Here is a 20149-nt window from a genome sequence, read left to right on the forward strand (position 1 = left end):
AAGTATAAAGATAGAAATATACATATAGTTGCTGTCGTTGGATGGGAAGCGAAAAATACACTCTAGTGAGAAAAGCAACAGCAACAAAGAGCACTGGTTTACAACTTATCTGTGAAAACTTAATGATTCCACCTTTGAGAAAACCTCATAGCCTGACTGATCCTGCACTGACTGAAAAAGTCCCCTTACAGCATGAATTTGCTCCTCTTTTCTTTTTCTCATCTTTTCAGTGGATGTTAGTTTATCCTCAAAATTTATAAATAAAATATTCACCAAAAATCTTTTAGTTGCTTCTACTTACTATTTGAGGGAAATTGTAGCTAAATAGCTACAAATTAAAGATCAAGTTGTAAGGAAGGAACTGCTGTTGCAGATGTGAATTTGGGATTTTGTTTTTCTTTTGAATGCAAACAGCCAAAGGATTCTAAAGGGAAATCTGTTAGGGAATGCAAATTGCCTTGGAATTACTCCTAGCAATTGCTACCGATTTCAAATATCGTCTGAGAGTCAGATACACATTCATTTATGTGACAGAGCAAAGCACCAAATAATAAATCTTTAGCATCTAATATAGAAAAATGGAATTATTGTGAACACTCTGCACATTACACAGACAAAATAAATAAAATTCAAAAGTAAGACATGTTGAAGCTTTAAGAAATTCTTCCATATAAAGACTCCCTACTACAGAGAAGAGAAACAGGTTTGTCTTTCTTTAGCATGGACAAGGAATACCATGTTTCTTCCTTTTGGAGACTGTTCCAGAAGAAAGAAAAGAATTTCTCAAGTGTTTTTTCTATATCCAGCAAGTCTATTTTCTATATCCAGCAACAATTTACAATGGCCTGTCTTCTTTCCATTTGCTTCTGCATGCAAATACACTAAGCTGTTTTCTTCCTATATTTTCTGTAAAGGAACTTCTCTTATTAGCCAATACATCATCCTGCTTGTGATATGAAATATGGCTTTATCTGCATATTGATCAAGGTCCTTAAAATTAAATTTAATTTTTATATTGCTAGGAATCTGGGAACTTAATCTGTCATATGTAGAAATATATCCAGAACTGATCTTGACTTTTATGAAAACTAGATTTTCTTCTTTTTTTAAAGTAATGGGACCAGAAAAGGATCTACACCAAAAACAGTTCAGCTCACTGACAGGCTAGAATACTGGTGGGTCACATACTTTGGAACTCTTTATTTTGCAACCAGCAGTCAACCATACAGAACTGAAGGTCAGTAAAACATTTTTCAAGGACAGCCAAAGAATATATTTTGTTAATCCTCAGCCCTACATTCTTCATCAGGGTTCTAGCACTCTATTTATCTTTTCCTTTGATGTTGTAAGGAATTGCTTTTCTCATCTGAGGGAACAATCACATAGGCCTTTCAGATCTTCTATCATCTTTTTAAAAGCAAACTCAAGTATAATGCTTTTTTACTGAAAGGTGTTGCCTAGTAATCTCAGTGTAGTGTTTCAAATGTCACCCTTTCAAGAGTCTTCCATCCAGACTTGAGAGAATCCTTCTATTACCTTAAACAAATCATGCAGGCTTTTTGCCTGTTTGTTCATCTATAAAGAAAAAGTTCTGGATTGCTTATGAAATTTTCTGGGTTGTCAGGGTTAATAAAAAATTAATCTATCCTGTAAAATCCAAAATTAAGTTGAGGGGGGCCACAAGTGCTTCTTGATGAACTGCTTCTTCATGCTATGCACAGCCATCTTCTTTCACACTCAAAACTCTTTCTTTTGCTTTATTCTCTGAAAAATCTGCAAATTGGGAAGATGGCTGTGACTGTTTTTGCAAGGTTTTGGCTGTCTTCAGAGAAATAACTTACAATTTTCACTGACTGGAAAATACAACCTTGTGCCCCCACCACCCCAATCACTTAAATCAATCTAAAGTTTTCCACTAGCAGGCTGAAAAAACCCTCAAAACTCTACAATTGTTATAGGCATGTTCCAAGAGTGGCAAATTAATGAATCAAGGCTTTAAAACATAACTCTTACAGTGCATTACTCTTTCCCATGGATTGTAAGACCTCCAATAACTACTCCAGCAAGAATGACCTGATGCTCTTGAGGATAGAGGTAAGTAGACATATTTAGTGCCTTTTCATCTACACATTTTCAGTATCTCAAACCCCCAGCCAACTTAAAACTCCCCCCAAAACCACAGATGTTTCTCTTTCAAGGAGCCTCATCCAGATGTTGTTCTGAAAATAATGCAAAATATTGGAAAGACCACCACTATGAGTATGCAGCCTAATCTAGTTTGTATTAGCTAACCCAGACACTAGTTTATTTCCAGTACTGTGGAACAGGCTGCAAAACTTGCCCAAGTGCTGGGTGCATCTAAAAGACCTGCAGTCACTGCCAGTAAGTACAACACAGCACTTAAATTTGTGCATTTTACCTGCTGAAATAAATGGTTTTTAAAACACCTGTATTTTTAACTGGATTAAAAGTTCTCCTTAAACTCTTTGATGTGAATTGAAGCTTGTGTTCTATGGTCCATAACACAGAAAAAAAATTAAATCCAGCAAGTCAAACTGTCTCTTTTTTAAAAGCCAAGAGAAAGATCTTGCTTTATCAAAGCTTAATCTTTTAAAAGAAAATTATTTAAATTCATTAGGCATTCTTTAGTAACTGCCTATGTGCAAGCTCTTACCTCACAACAACTATATCTCCTTCCAGTAAGGGGTATGTTTCCTTACATTTATTGTACATCATGTGATGAAAACATTCATGCAGGCAGCTACCACGAAACACCAAAAAAAAAAGCCTAGTTCATATTCTACTGTATCACATTGTTGCAAATATTTTGATAGAAGAAATTAAAATCTAATTACAAAAGAGTTTGGTTTGATTAAGAAGTAGAAAATTATGAAGCATAGGTATGGGAGTGTTAAGTTTGAAATGTAGCCCTAGGAACTTAGGAACTTAGAAAATGTATAATGTGTAACCATAAGAACTCAAGTATTGTTTAAAATCATTTAACCACAGAAGCTTTGACAAAGATTGGTAGCCTTGTATTGTTTGTTTTAGAAGCTAAGGAAACCGTTATGGACATCAGTTTGCTGCTTGGAAACACCTGAGAGGTCAAGAAGCGGACGAGTGAGGAAGACTATGAAAGACCACCAGAGGACTCCTGAAGACCAGAGATCTTCACTGCGCCTGCGTAAAGGACATTTACATATGCTAATGATTTCCTGGAAATCTAATGAATATGCATAACCTTTCTTGGAAATCTAATGATTATGCATGAATAAGTTTTAATATAAGGTGTATGATTTTGGTGTCAGGTGTGTGTGGTTCGTGAGAGGACTCGCCCGCGCACCCAGCCGTCAATAAAGAAGTGTCTGCTTATCTACACTAAATTGGTGTTGATAAGTTTTTTTATTCTGAGTTTTTTGGCAACAACATAATAAAAGCTTCCCTGGAGCAAAACTCATCTTACAGAATGGATTATTAGCTTTCAGAAGAAAAGTGCCAGATCCTCCTTTTTTCTTAGCCACCAAGAAGGCAAGGAAAACTCCTACTCTTCTGGGCTGAAGTGCCTTCACAAAGATCTTGTTGAGGAAATTGAAAAAAAAAATTCCCCTGCAAATAATTTCAAAGAACATAAAAAGTGTAACTCTCAGACACTTTCTTTGAAAGTCAAGCTTGTTAGGATTTTTATTTATTTCTGACACACCCCCCCCCTTTTTTTTTCCAATTACAATCTGAAAACAGAAATTAATTTGAAAACTTTAACCTTGACAGAAAGCTGTATCTTGCTAAAAACCAGGCATTTCACTTCAAGGTTTTGACTAGCTATGCACCTCAACTAACATTTGCTGTTGGGCATTAAACCCATGCTAATCAATTACATAGTTTGATAACTTGACAGAGAGATTCTGCAGATATTACTGCACCTGATAGCCTAAAAACTGAACTGTGTAGAAACTGAATAAAGGCCAGATAAAACCAGTTCCTGTGATCAAAGATAACAGGAACATCCTTCCAAAGAGCCCTGCTTCTGGTGTCTCTTTTGCACTATTCACTTCACAAAAAGGAAAGCAGAAGACCCAAGCCCCTGTAGCACTTTCTGCAGGCACATTTATAGTACATTCCTGGTAAATTGTCACTCAAATGGTTGCACTCTGCATAAGCAGAGCTGCTGTACTGATTTCTCTTTACAAAACGCTTATCCTCACAGCAGAAGATACAGACACACAAATGCAAGCTATTAACATGGTGCACCTCACCCATCTGCTCAAAACAGATGGAGTCTCTCACTATTCCAAAGGGGAAGAGGGTGGAGAAGGAACGACAACAACAACAAAAAGGCTCCAGTAATAAACCTAGATGGTCATTGGGGTAGAAAAGGAAAAAAAACTAAACCAGCAGACACAGAATAAGAGAAAGAAAACTCAGTGGGGAATAAAAACCTACAAACTCCACACAGCAGCAATCCAAAACAATGCTACTTGCAATAAACCATGAAATAAATATATTTTACCAACAGCTGTTAGATTTTCTGACCTAAGGAGATCAGTGTAACAGTCATGGAGTAGCACTACTTCCACATAATTTTGCATTATCTCCTGCAGGCTACTGTTAAAATACAATACCTACATTAAGCAGTAAGTTTGACATGGAACTGATGAGAAGTGTACAGTCATAACTTTGCCCATGTTTGAAAAAACAAATGGAAGTAAGTCCATAACTTTATGATAAGACTTATCAAATGATCAGACAAGTCAGACTGTCTCTTGTTAACAAGTGAGACACAGTCTTCCGGTTGGAACAATAGAATTGCAAAATAGCCAAATAATAAAATGCCTGCTTTGCAAAAAAGTGAAATCTGCAGTAATCATATAGTAAGCTTATCAAGGCCAGATTACTATCCAAGATATTTGAGGTTGGAGTATTACTTCCAAACAAGGAAGAAAATTTTTGCTTCTATTCGGTTGTAAATATTAGACTTCAGAAATTCACAGTGACACCCATTACAAGTGCCCTAATAAAATTCCAACAGCATTCACCACACAGACTCAAAAGTTCCCAGAAATCCTTGGGTTTACACAGTTTGACAACATTTATCCAAAATATTTTTCTTTTTATGTTATACCTTTCAACCAGTTATACAGCTTTTCATTGCCATAAACACAGCAGATTAGACTAACGGGATTCTGTTCATTTTAGCAATTTATCTACCAATATTTCAATAAGCACTAGATCATTTTGTTGTGAACATTACTGAATATTAAATCACAATCTGCAGACTAGGTCACTTACCACAATGTTAATTTGTAAATGAATTTCTGCATCCTTCTTTCAAACTTTTTTTATGAGTCTGGATTTGTGCAGTGGGAATAATTTTATCCCAAACACACTAGCAGGTGAATCATTTCAAGTGTCAGCACAGGAGAACTACATGCTTAGAAATTCAGTCAGTAAGCACTTCATCAGCACACAGGGGACTCAATCAGTTGTGCATTTTTACAGGAAACATGACTGATGGCCTTGTGTCATTCCACATCAGGAACTGGATGCCACATGTTCCAAATCTCATTATTAAGTTTCCCAAGTCATACTTTTCCCAAAGCAAAAACCTGTTCTATTTTTAGCACCAGTAATATATGCTTTCTTTGGAAAGCAGAAAGCAAAATACTGCATCACCTCCAAGCTAAACATCCTAACTAAAATCAATTTTCTTCTAATAAACATTCCACCCATTAGTAAGTGATTTACATCAATATAAAACAAAAATAAAGCCAAATTGATAAAACAGTTGGTTATCATCAAGAAGAATATTAAAGGAGTAACTTTAATCTCAAGCTGCAACCACATTCCAAAGCAACATGAACTAGCAGATGCGAAAACTTCCCCCACTCTGTCAATCTCACACTAAAAACGTTACCAAAAGAATAGTCATGATTTGTAAAATGGCATTATAAAGTATCTAAATACAACTGTTTCACTTGCTTTAGAACAGCCATTAGGGTTGTATTAGACAACAGAGAGAGAAATGCAGTTTCAAGTTGCAGTCAAATTTACATAAAGGTTGTACAAATTACTGTGATGTTGCAAAACTTTTGAAGTTGAACTATACTTTGGGAACTATTAAACTAAGAAGCATTAGATCCTTTCTTTTATTCTTCCTCAAAAGAATGGATGATTTTTATGTCAACAAGCTTCCTCAGAGTACAAATTACACTTTAATGAAGGAAGATTATTTGGCTCAGTACAGTGTAATTGGATGAAACGGAAATATTGAGATGGATATGGTTGATGCAGGTGGTTCACTTCTAGTTTCAAATAGCCAGAATGCTGAAATTCTTAGTACATAAAAAGTCTAGCAGTGTTTAGCGAGAGCCTCTTCTGAACTGGTGGCCTGACATGAAAGCACTATCTGGTAGCACTGAATTAGTGGCTATTAATTTTCAAATTACTGCCAACATTTTCTAAGACATACCTTGCCTCAGTGGAATCAAGTACTGTCTGTTTTAAACAATTATCCACCCACCCCCAATCTCTTCCGCTCTTACCAGAACAAAAGACATTAGAACTAAATGGATTTTTAAACACCCTGAATGATTGGACAAATTCCCAATACAAGCACATTGCCACCTTCAACAGAGAATTGGCACCGCAATATTGTAATTTACAGGCAGGCAGATCTAGCAGTACTCAGACCTAGCAGACAGCAGTAAAAAAAAAAAAAAAAAATCTATAAATTTAAAATCCTTCATATAGTTTTAAAAACCTTCATATAAGGTTTTCTAAAACTGTGGGAAGATTATGCTGCATTACCTCCCTATAGAAGAAAAGGGGGGAAAAAAAAATCATATCTGGAAAGCGAAACACTAACATTAACTAGAAGGAAAACAGCCCAGAATAATTCCAATGTGAAAATACCAGAATGTTACAAGTTACTAAAAAAATGGGGAGAAGCCATTGGCCTTTTTCCAATCCCCTTTATTTTGTCCTCCCAGGAATCAGAATCAATCAATACTTTAAAATGCTAATGCTAAAATAATTCCCACAGAAATGTTCAAGGAAAGCCTGGACAAACAAAAAGGTACCGAAAATAGTGCCATAATTGATTAGGTCTTGAGCTGCCCTTTAGATCCTACCACCTTGAATGCACTCAATGAGTCAGCTCAAAACACCACTAAACTTGTGAATGGCTGCCTCTAAATGGATTAAGAAAAGCAATGGCATAGAAAAAAACCTGAGTGAGACAATGGCAAATCCAGAGGTTTGAACAGCAAGACTAACCGATACAGACACAGCAGAAGGCATGGTTGGTGGCAGCCTTCTCCGTTAAGATTCACAAATAGACCAGGAGTCTCAAAAATCACATCATGGATATTTATTCTTGCACACCACAGTCCGCAGCTCCAAACACAACCTGGAAATTTATTATCAGACATTTAATTGCTTTGAAGCTGAACAGGTCAAACTCGGGAAAGTGCCTACAAAGCTTAGAACCACTTTGTGACAATGGAGTAATTTAGAAACTGGAGCATGACACAGAACCAAAGTTTCTGCCTCAGGTAAAAAGTTAGGAATTACAATTGTGCATGTAGTAGGGCTTAAAAGTCAAAACCTTTCTGGTTTTTTAAGTCATTCCAGTAGTAGAATCTCCTACTGCTCTTTTGAGACTAGCATGTACTGGACTTCAGGATCCTTGTGAATTGCAGGGGTGCAATTACAGTCAATGCATTGAATAAGCTCTCCTCTCAAGTTGCACCTCATTGTTTTTGCAATAAAACTCTGCAAGCATTTCAAGCTGCAAGATGAAAGACTTTTGTGAATTTAACTGCTTTCTGAACTAACTCAAATAAAACAAGATTCAGGTAACCAAACTCATCTTTTTTTGCTTTTATGAAAAACAGAATCACTACTTTAAACAGAAACTAGCAAGGAACCACAGAGCCATTTGGTCCTTTACTTCACAGAATTTATTATTTGACACAAATTCTTAAATTTAAACTGCTGGACAGCTTCCTTGCAACCTGTGGGTCTTGAGGCATATCAGTTAGTTCCCCCACTTACAGTGCTTTGGTTTGCATGACTAAGTGGTCTCAGTACACACTAACTGGAATCCTTCTGGATGAAATTAAACCAAAATATACACTCAGGAATAAACTTCAACAGTCAGTGGCCATTAGTCTATGTGACCAGACTAGATCTAGTTCAAAGTCAACACATCCTCTATTCTTGCCTCCTTCCCAAATGAGTATAGTTTGCATGCCAGGGCCCCAGCACCAATTCTGTTCTACAAACTTGTTCCTTCTGGACTATGTGACTTGCTAATGGAATCATAGCTCATTAGATCCATATACCATTACATGCAATAGTAATTTGGGTGAAAAAAAAAAATCACCATAAGACTTTCCATGTTCCTTTGCTTGAATTATACTGCAGCAACAGCATGTATGTTTACACATATAAAATTCAATGTATACCTTTAATACATTTCACATCTCTCTCTCTCTCCAGACACACACACTCATATGTCTCTAGTTCAGCTCTGTATGTAGAGATCCATAAGTACTATATGCTATACATAACTGAAAACTGCAAATAACACTTTTTTCCCCACCTGTATTGTGCTTGTATGTAAGGGGCACACTACAGACACCAATTATTGGCATATCCAATGCCTGGATGCGCTGTGAAAGTGGCTGGAGACCAGGATTATGAGGTTTGAAAGAGAAGAAAGGAACCTGCATTCTACCACAACCCCGAAAGAACAATTCATCCTATGCTCATGAACTAATTCCATGCTAAATTAAGCAGGCCATTTCCACCAAGGAGTAAAAAGCTACATACCAAGTCTGCCACAGATGAGTTACAGACTGGTTGGTTGGTCTGTTACAGATAATTGATCTTTGTTTTTGAAAGAAAAGCCTGTAGGCTACTAACTTTCATTTTTATTGCCTGCTTGATCCTACTCAGATGTTTAACATATGTTCAGTAGGAAATGAAAGATATAGACTATGATTTATGACTGTCTAGATGCTGGAACTAGAACAGCAATTCTCTGTGTGGGCACAAGCAGGGCATGAATTTGCCTCTTCCCCCATTCTTCACTCATGTTCCTCTACCTTTCTAAAAGACAGAGGACTTAAACCAAAGACTTTTACAATGCATTTTCATAACTAACACTTGTACTGTATGAAAAAGGAGTTTTCAGTCCATTTTTTAATAACAGCAGTATTTTTATTTATTATACACACATTTGCAAACCCATGAAAACTGAGACTAACACCTGTACCTGTACATAGCAAACAACAAAAGGTTAGCTTCTGCTCTATAGCCTTGACTTCTTTGTAAAAGCATTTAACTTTGTCAAGACTAGGTGCTATTTGATACACTCAACATGTAGAAGAAGGTACCAGCAAGCTATTCCTATGGCATGAAGAAATAGTACTCTACAAGTAACTTCCAGCTTAACACAGTACCCAACACATTCCATTTAATATCAACAGGTTTGTCATTTAATGTGACCAGACTTTATTTTGACCAACCCATTATATTCCTGTCATTTTATCAATGAGTTGTTGCATGGACTAACAGGCCAGTTCAATTTATTTTCCCCTGAGTTTTAAAGATGGAAAATAATATAGAAAACACTCATTTTTGTCATGTTAGCAAGCAACAGAAGTAATAAATTAAGAGACTTATCTATACTGTTCTTATCTATTTCACAATATATAGCTATATAAATAAACTAAACACAAATCACCAAGGAACACAGCTAAAGGGAGGACTGACTTTACCACTTAATCTTCAAGGCACTCCCCTCAGGAAAAATACCAAACTGTACAGAAATTAGCTGGATTTTTTTCAAATACTTGTTTGTAAAGGTGAGGAAGAGCACCAAGAGAAACTTCTTTTGCCTTGGGATCCCAAACTATCAGTGCCTTTTGGAATCAGAACCTTCCTAGGTAGGCAAGACATGGTAGGGATTGCAGACCAAAGAGTACTGAAAAACCTGCCTGACTCCTTAATTATTAGTTATTAATTACCTCAGCAGTTAGCTAATAAATTGCTAAACAACCTAATCTCAGTTATCATCTCTTCAGTTATGATGTGGGTCTCTGTAAGAGACAATACTGTATTGCGGTCTCAAAAGAAATAACTTAATAGAAGCACAATACTGAATTATACACCCAGAAACATAGATAAAAAAACCCAACAGACACAGTCATTCTTAGCTTACATTCATATTGTTTTAGTAAGGTAAAAGGTTGAAAGTGTGAATAGTTTTTCCTTGATGGATAGAGATGAAAGGCTGTAACCAGGTAGAACTGCAAAGGTCACCAAGATTTGGCACCAAACTGAAAAAATCATATTAGTCTAAAAACTGTATTTGCTAGTAGAGTGGGACTCAGGAGTTCATGTGTTGTGTATACATGACATAGGATTCGCAAGTCATTGCATAAACCAACCCAGCTACATTCTAATTCTCAGCCCTTGATGCTTTGTATGTGTCTTTAAATAATCTCCCCCAAATCAAATCTAATTGGTCTGTGCCTCAGCTCCCACACAATATAAAATGGAAATAACTATAATGGCCTCCTGGAAGTGACCAGGCCTACGGGTGTAGGCTGCTTGGTAAGAACTCCTGGTTATTGCTAAAGAGGAAGTTGTGTGTTACCTATAGTTACACAATTTCAAAATGAGTTGTGGCCATGCTGCACACTACTCAGAATAAATAGGCAGCCTTCTGAATTTCCTTGCATAAAAACTAAGAATGGTTTTCCAAAAGCCAGCATGAGGACATGAGGATAGCACATATTAAAAAGTCTCAGCTGTTGGATATACAAAAATGTAAGTCAGGCGGAAATACAAAAACACAGATCTCAACATTCTACTAAAATATAGTCATGTTTCTACAACAGAGTGAGTTTCTTTTTCAGCATCACTACACACGAAATATCCATCCTAAGAACTGCAGGTGTGTGTTAAACTACCTCAATTAACTATACAAACAGAACTGCAAGACCCATTTCTGAAAGGGCAGCAACAAGTAGCAGATTGCCCACATAAAGCATTACATTTACCAGAGTTTATGAAGTTAAGTCACATGAATTTGTTATCTGCATTTAGAATCATAGAATCATTTAGGTTGCAAAAGACCTTCAAGATCAAGTCCAACCATCAACCATGCCCACTAAATCATGTCCTGAAGTGCTTTGTCTACGCACTTTTTGAATACCTCCAGGGATGGTGACTCAACTACTTCCCTGGGCAGCCTATTCCAATGTCTGACAACCTTTCAGTAAAGAAATTTTTCCTAATATCCAACCTAAATCTCCCTTGCCACAACTTGAGGCCATTTCCTCTCGTCCTATCTCCAGCCACCTGACAGAAGAGACCAGCACCCACCTCACTACAACCCCCTTTCAGGCAGTTGTAGAGAGCGATAAGGTCTCCCCTCAGCCTCCTCTTCTCCAGACTGAACAGCCCCAGCTCCCTCAGCTGCTCCTCATAAGACTTGTGCTCCAGGCCCTTCACCAGCTTCATTGCCCTTCTCTGGACATGCTCCAGCACCTCCATGTCTTTCCTGTAGTGAGGGGCCCAAAACTGAACACAGGACTCGAGGGGCGGCCTCACCAGTGCCCAGTACAGGGGAACAATCACTTCCACAGTGCTGCTGGCCACACTATTTCTGATACAGGCCAGGATGCTGTTGGCCTTCTTGGCCACCTGGGCACACTGTTGGCTCATATTCAGCCGGCTGTCGACCAGCACCCACAAGTCTTTTTCTGCCGGGCAGCTTTCCAGCCACTCTTCCCCAAGCCTGTAGCGCTGCATGGGGTTGTTGTGACCCAAGTGCAGGATCCGGCACTTGGCCTTGTTGAACCTCATACAATTGGCCTTGGCCCATTGATCCAGACTGTTCAGATCCCTCTGTAGAGCCTGCCTACCTTCAAGCAGATCAACCCTCCCATCCAACTTGGTGTCGTCTGTGAACTTGCTGAGGGTGCACTCGATCCCCTCATCCAGATCATTGGTAAAGATATTAAAGAGAACCGGTCCCAATACTGAGCCCTGGGGAACACCACTTGTGACCCGCTGCCAGCTGGATTTCACCCCATTCACCACAACCCTCTGGGCTTGTCCATCCAGCCAGTTTTTCACCTAGCCAAGAGTACGCTTGTCTAGGCCATGGGATGTCAGCTTCTCAAGGAGTATGCCATGAGAGACAGTGTCAAAGGCCTTGCTGAAGTCCAGGTAGACAACATCCACAGCCCTTCCCTCATCCACTAGGTGGGTCACCTGGTCATAGAAGATCAGGTTGGTCAAGCAGGACCAACCTTTCATGAACCCATGCTGGCTGGGCCTGATCCCCTGCTTGTCCTGGACTTGCCATGTGAGTGCTCTCAAGACAAATTGTTCCATAATCTTCCCCGGTACCAAGGTCAGGCTGACAGGCCTGCAGTTCCCCGGATCTTCCCTCCAACCCTTCTTGTAAATGGGAGTCACACTGACAAGCCTCCAGTCCTCTGGGACCTCCCCTGTTGACCAGGATTGCTGATAGATGATGGAGAGTAGTTTGGCAAGCTCCTCTGCCAGCTCCCTGAGTACTCTTGGATGGATCCCATCTGGTCCCACAGATTTGTGAGTGTCCAGATGACATAGTAGGTCACTAACTACTTCCTCCTGTATTAATGGGAGTACATTCTGCTCTTCATCCTTGCCTTCCAGCTCAGGGGGTGGAGCACCCTGAGGATAACTGGTCTCCCTATTAAAGACTGAGGCAAAGAAGGCATTAAGTATCTCAGCCTTTTCCTCATCTCTGGTGGCAACATTCCCTTCTGTATCCATTAAAGGATAGATTTGTTTCCTTCAGAAGATTAATCTGCAGTTGTGCTGCAAAAATGTTATGTCCACTGTGTGAATGGTCCATACTCCACAAAAGGCAGCTGGAGTGCATTAGAGGCAAATGAAGATGCACAAATCATCATAACAAAATGTAGTATTTAAATAGCCAGCACGAAACAGGTAGAAGACAACATATTTTATAGTGAACTTTACCAACACAGTAGCATGGTAGGAAGGAAAAGATACTAAAAAATGCAAGATGTACTTACCAGCTTGTGACTTGAACTGGAGCAAGGCACTGTTGTATCCCAGCATAATTAACACAGACTGTTTTCCCACACGGCAGTATTCAGTGTCTCTGTTAACCAAGCATTTAAACACACAGACTCCATCAGCTGAAGGGAAAAAAAAACTTTAGAAAACTTTTAACAGTTAAAAACAAAATCATACAAAGAATAGATGTCTTTTTTGATTAACAATATGCATAAGCATGTATCTGAAGTACACAACTTAGCAGAAATACACTTTCTCTAACATGTTGTTTCTTAAGCCAATTTTCCAGTGACCTACAGTTTCCATCCCACTTATCATCCATAGTCTCCTGAAGTTGCCCTGTCCTTGGAAGAAAGAAAGAGAGCTGACTAAATTAATTTTTACCTGGATCCTAACAAGGTCTTAAATTAATATTTTTTCTACTTCTTTTGCTTCTGTAGTCCTATATGCCAGTGTCCTGGTAACATCTAGAGATGCTGCTCTGGCAAATGAAATGGCAGGGTAAAGAGTCAGGCATCAATTACATTGACTAAACAAGGAGAAGTAAACTAGCTTTTTCTAGTAGACACACACTACATACCACACCATGTATGACAACTATCAATAAACCTACCATGTGAGAAAAAATAGTGCAATTTTTCAGCCAATGAAGAACGCATAAGTACTTCAGAGCTAGGAACAGAAGCAGCAGAGGGCAAGCCTGTGTACTGTGCACCTTAGGGAGGGGGATCCAATATCAGAGGCTTAAGTGGTGCAGTACATCAATAAACACCATCTCACTATCAGCCTTGCAGCTGTCAGGAGGCAACTGTGTGAGACATCAAGCAAGATGGATATTATCACTTTCAGAACTCTGAAAGAGGTCTCAAAGGGAACTTCATGTAAATAGCAGTTACGGACACGGGCTATAACAGGTATAGCTTTTAATTATTGCTGCAGGACTTCATATCCCTGGACCATTCTTTCACAGATTTTAGTCCTCTTTGCTGTCAAGAAGTGTTTATTATGCTTCTCCCATGCACATTTCATCCTTCTGGAGGTAAATATAAACAAAACAAAAAAACCCACCAGAACTAGAAAAAGTAAAAGGTTTAAGGCAAAACAGGAACAAAAAGAGAACTAAAAGCAAAAGTTCTGTGTTACTACGAATTTGTGATAAGTCATACACTGCAATATACTAAAAAGCATGCAAGAGAAAAAACATGAAGGAAAGCCAGAATGAAAGGGAAGAAAATACACATCTTGAAAAGCAAGAGATGTAATAAATAAATTATTATTAAAAGCTCAGTAGAAAGCCAGTTATACACTGCTGAACTATATTATTCTGCTAGCAACGTTTGATGAACCAAAGAAGGCATATATAGACACACACCATACAGGCACCCAGTGCACTTTTTTTAAGCCTTACACTTCACAGCATCTACTCTTTACTGACCAGTTACCAGGCTCTCTACTGAAGTGGACAGTAGAAGAATGTGAAACAGTGGTGTAGCTAAAGCACAGGGCCTATTACCCCATTAAAGCAGAAGCACGCTAAAACAATACGGACTTGTTTTGAACTTGAACATAAGCACATCAAAATAGTATAGCTGTATAAACCTTTTTGTATGCAATGGTCCTGTAAAAAACAGTGTTGCCATTGGTAGGAACAGGCCACAGGCCTAATGCAGACTGTGCAAGGCTTTTTAACATATATATACACACCTGGAAATGATTTTTAAATATTTGACATTTTGCATGAAGAATGAGGATAAATGCCTACCTCATGTCATGTATGAGGTCCAAACACAGAGACTGTTTCAGAAAACTGCACAGAAAGCAGTGCTGGAATGAGTCCTGCTTGATAACATTCCACACAGATACAATAAAATCTTCAAACAGAAATATTTGTATATTCATCTTCAAAATACATTTTACATTCAGAATACATAATGTGGAAAGAGTCTGTACAGAGCAGGATGAAAACATGTTATCTTTTCTTTTTTTCCTATTCAGGTCTTAATTTTGAGTGTTTGGGGGTTTTTTTTGTGTGTGTGTATGTCCCACCTGTTAAACAGTCCAACCCTTTCATAAGATTACACACTTACTCACAGGACCTTGATAAATCTTTGTTATAAAGGTATGCATTAAAAGGAGTTTCAAAAGTTTGTGCATCAGAAGAATGAAGATTAATCTCCTCTAAACTCAACAAAAATACATGTTTATGGTGATTATTTTGGACTAAACAAATCCTTCAATAGTCAGCACAGTATTTCTCAATAGCTGTGTTAACAGCCAGACACCCCAAAGCAAACTGATTATCACTATGTGAGAGCTGACCACCACCCTGCAAAGCACGGAAAACTTTCTCTCACAATGGATATTAATTTGTTCTCAGGATAGTCAAACTGTAGGGTAGTCATTCACAGGTTACACTTGATTCAGGGCAAAGATGATGGTACCCAGCCAAGCGCAGGAAAAGCAGCACTTCCAAAGAGGTGGAAGGTAGTCAAAAGTCTGGCAAGAGCCTCAAGGCTGCTTCTTCCTTAAGTGAATGGTAGTAACCTCTGGAGATAAGGCTGATCTGAAGTTAAACAGAATCCTAAACGTGGATGCCTGCATGAAAAGAAACATGCAATCTGAGCTTGACTCCTATACCGGTAAAGAAACCTAGATACACAGAGTTTGCTGAAGAACATGAGATGTGTCATTGGGAATTTTCTTGAGAAATGTTATAGAGAACATATGTTAGAGAGACAAAAAACAAAAACAACTGGGAGTTGTACTAAGCATGCAGACAGACATACTAAAATGCTTTAACTTTTATTTCTACTTATGTCGTTCTAGAAATGTGTATCTACTGTGTATATATATATAAAATATTTTGTGTATACATATACAAAATTTTTACTACCTGTATGGGTTGTAATTATAAATTTATTCTACTTTAATTTCCCAATGTACAGTTACAACAAGATCATACCAAACAAGTCATATCATAGGAGTATGAAATACTTCAAGTTTTGCTGGTTGCTTCACTCCCCTAAAGCCACAGCCATCATACACAATTCAGAATCTCTACAGAAATCTCATGCATTCATTTCACATATTTATTGCCAAAAATGCAAAAACATGAATAATGAATCTATCTATTCGGCCATGAAGGGCTGGTATTTGTAAAGCCAAAGTTCAGCTAGACTTGAAACTAGCAAGGGATATCAAGGACAACAAGAAAAGCTTCTGCTACTACATTAGCTTCAAAAATACCAACCAATCAACTGTTTTCTAAGAGACCTGAGGGTAAGCCAAAAGATTGCAATTCATAAACAAAGATGAAATTAATAAACTACAATATGTATTGTTTATACCCAGGACAGTGGTACAGTGGCCCTAAACCTAAGGCAGTGACGGTATTCTTCAGTGCAACTCCTTGAAATGAGACCCTAGACCATGAATTCCATGTCCCAGTGTATATTTTATTTTATTTACAAACCAAACAGGCTACTACAGGAGGCTGCCAAGGACATTTCTTTTACCCTTGTTCCAAATTTCAGCATTAAAAAAAAATTTTTTTTAAATTATCATCTGCTAAGTCTATGGGAACAGGTCACACACAGCACCTTTTCTATTGATGAGAGAAATTAGTTCCTTTCCATAAGTCTTTATTTTTATTCAACATGTGAAATAGATTTTACCAGTTTACTACAAGGACTCTCTTTTTGCTTCTTCCTACTAGGTTGTCATCCATATAGATACAACCTTATAACTGAAATGGATTTATAAAAAATGTGTCATGAATGGATGTAATTTGAAAATCTGTGGAATCATAATGGTTGTCTTAGCACGGTTTAAGAAAGAATTTAAGAAAATGAAACAGAAAAGAAAAAACTGCATTGCATTCAGAAACAAAAACCCCCAACCCTTAGTACTTTTTTTTTTTTAGAAGTGCTCATAATAATTAATATTCAAACAACAGATAATAAACCCATCACAACTTTTGCCGCTTTGACTAGTGTTCAAGGGCACAAGTATTTGTAAATAATTCCTCTCACAGAAAACCAGGGTTTCCATGTCTAAAGATCAAGTAGGCATGTCTTCTCTTAACGGCAATCACGGTCTACTGCATACAGCACCTTTCATGCAGAATACTACAAAAAGCTTTACAAAAATCACAAAAAGCTGCTCAGAAGAAAACTAAGCAGACTGCTAACATTTCATCTGATACATACTAATGTAAAGTGAAAATTTGTATGAAGTTTTTTGTCTAAGCAAAAGAGATTAGGTGCACATAGCCTGAAGTGACTCCACCAGAATTTAAACATGACAAAACTGAATGACTGAAGTTTGCAAGAAATCCATTCACAAACAAGAATACAAGAGGGTGATAGGTCAGCCATATCCTGAGGGGCAGAGGGGAAAGGATAGAAGTTGTCTTCTTTCACTTAAGTTTACTGAGCAATGGATACTCTGTTTAACCAATGATCAAGAAAAAGGTTTTAAAAACAATGAAACTCAGTATGATGTGGCATTTCTCAATGAATACAGCAGCATTTACTTAAATAGATTCACACCTGGCTTTCCTAGATAGCCCCTATTCCAGTCCCATTTCTGGGAAGCATGGTTTATGCAGCTGTGCAGTCCCATCTCTCCTAATTTTTGAACTCTTCAGATGATTAAAATGAAATTTGTCCAACATGCCAAAACCATGGTGTTCCTGCAAGTTGCATAAAAAGGGTGGTTGAATAAACATGAGAGGCCCAGTCTGCCATTCTTGCTGAAGGAAATGATGACATGCTTAATAGCTACATTTTCTTCTCAGCTCATGCACGAGTCAACTCCAGAGTCAACCACTGCTGCTGGAGGATTCATAATCATGCATAGCAGTGGAGTAACTTCAAACAATCACAGAAAGGATTGGGGCAGAGAGAATAAGAAAGCTCTGAAGTGACAGTGGAAAAGGATAAGGAAGACATTAGGATAGATGTGAACAAAGTAAATCAGTTGAAGGAAAACCAGGCTTTATGAGTTCTACCGTTCATGGAATAATTTATTTGGAGATGCTAGCCAAGAAAGGCTCTCAACAGACTTTATAATAACACATGAACTAAGTCTCATGGTGCTCCTCTGCATTCATTACATCAGGTGATGTGGCATGAAGAGAGCCTAAAACCCTCCTGCACCTCCCCGCCAGAATTCTGCAACAGGACTGAGTATAGACTCAGTGTCTGCTAATCCTGTACTGCATCCACAAGATCTCTGAAACAAATCCCAACTAACAAATCCCAACTAACAAATCCCAACTTCATCGCAAGAGAAAGCTATTTACGCTATATCTACTTCAGTTTCCTTTAAGCTCACTTGCTTTACTGATTCTGTGTCTGTATTGTTCAGGACCCTAAACTTTCTCAAATAATGGCAAAAGGGTCTCCTGTAGAAAGCCCCAAAGCCATTTGCCTAAAGTTATGCAGCATGGGTCCTGCATACAGTGAAAGCTCCTTTCTCACACACAAAACACTTTCAGAAAACCAATCCACTTATTGTAAGGTGCTTAAAAACACATGGCTAAGAAATAAACTTACTACTCCCCAAAAAAGTGCTAGTTTCCTCAGAATCTAATATTGGAAACACAACAAAAGGCAGTGGCTGTCCATATTGCATAACCTAGTAGGAAAACGTATTTTGAATCATACAACCTACCCTCTTCTGGATATTAAAAAATACTTGCCTTCAGAGCATCTCATTACCACTACCAAATAAGTCAATCATCACATTTAGAAGTTTGTTCACACAGAAGGTGATTAGCATACAGTAATTACAGGGCACCCCTGCCAGAAACTTATGCAGACATACAACCACCTTCCTGTAATCTAGTTTTACTTCCATTTTACTTTAGATTGATGAATGTAACTAGGCTTCTACAGCCAGTTATCAGCTACTCTGAGCAGTAAATATACCATTCAAAAGTATCACAGAATCACAGAGTGGTTTGGGTTGGAAGGGACCTTTAAAGACCATCTAGCCCCAACTCCCCTGCCATGGGCAGGGATATTATTCCACTAGACCAGGTTGCTCAGAGCCCCATCCAGCCTGATCTTGAATGTTTCCAGGGGTGGGGCATCCACAACCTCTCTGGGCTCAGGAATAAGACAACATTAAATTAGGAAGAAAGAGGAACAAAGATTCCTGTGATAATCTTACATATTCACTTGAAACTAATTCTTCTTTCTATAATTTTCACTGATGTTGTTAGATGACTATACACAGTGGCTGTAGTGTAGTAACACAGTAGTGCGGCACAATGCGGCTAGTCAGCAAGCAGTTTAAAACTCAAGTACTGCACTATGCCTGCTCGTCTAATAAGAAGAGAGAAGGTGTTCTACCTCTTTTATCTATATCAAGAACTACCACACTCTAAATGTCTAAAAAATTTGCTCTTTCATGTAAAGCAAGCAAGGAAAAAGAAAAAGGTCTTCTGAGATTTAAGTATTGGAGTCTTGCCCAGTTAGCCATTGTATTACCTTAACACTTCACTTGTTCAGAGTTCTAACATAGCTATCACTGTAGACAAAAAGTCCTAAGATAATGTTTTGATGACAATAGCATAAAACTGACAACAGTTTTATGCAACTGAACTGGCTGCAACCTCAACAAGGAGTACAAGCCTGAATTCTGTGTAATTTAAACACAGGTGTGTTACTACATGGAGGCCTAGGTTCTTTCAAGCTCAGAATAAACAGCTGCTCTGTTAGGTACAAATAAGTAACTTTCCTGCAAAAGGTGAGGAAAAAACCCCCACAACCACAATCAATTAAAAAAAAGAATTAATAAATGCAAATTTCAAGAGGAACTACGTATTTCATAGCATTATCTCCTACCTACTTCACAAACAACAAACAAGCCAAATCATTAGTACAGTAAGCTGATGATTGAATGTATTCCTCTAAAATCAGTACTTGCCAAATGGTTTCTAGACAGAAGGATACCAACAACTGGTTAACTTATTTAAAATCTTTTCCTTATTCAGCATATTACTAACAACAACAACAAAAAGAGTTAGCAGTAA

The 20149-nt window shown here is 38.0% G+C and overlaps 1 protein-coding gene across 10 annotated transcripts in view; it reads right to left on the bottom strand.

Moving 5' to 3' along the window:
• The window catches only part of LOC142027391 (histone-arginine methyltransferase CARM1-like), a 76035-nt gene that overhangs the window by 39005 nt on the left and 16881 nt on the right, over window positions 1-20149 (bottom strand). For 6 of the 10 annotated variants that reach the window (XM_075021505.1, XM_075021500.1, XM_075021501.1 and 3 more), the window contains exon 2: window positions 13104-13229. The exons of 1 other annotated variant lie outside the window; for it this stretch is intronic. In XM_075021505.1, coding sequence (XP_074877606.1) covers window positions 13104-13229 — 126 coding nt within the window. 3 more of the 10 variants (XM_075021503.1, XM_075021507.1, XM_075021508.1) reach the window with 3 other exon arrangements.

This window comes from Buteo buteo, chromosome Z (genome assembly GCF_964188355.1).
Source record: "Buteo buteo chromosome Z, bButBut1.hap1.1, whole genome shotgun sequence".
Taxonomy (NCBI): Eukaryota; Metazoa; Chordata; class Aves; order Accipitriformes; family Accipitridae; genus Buteo; species Buteo buteo.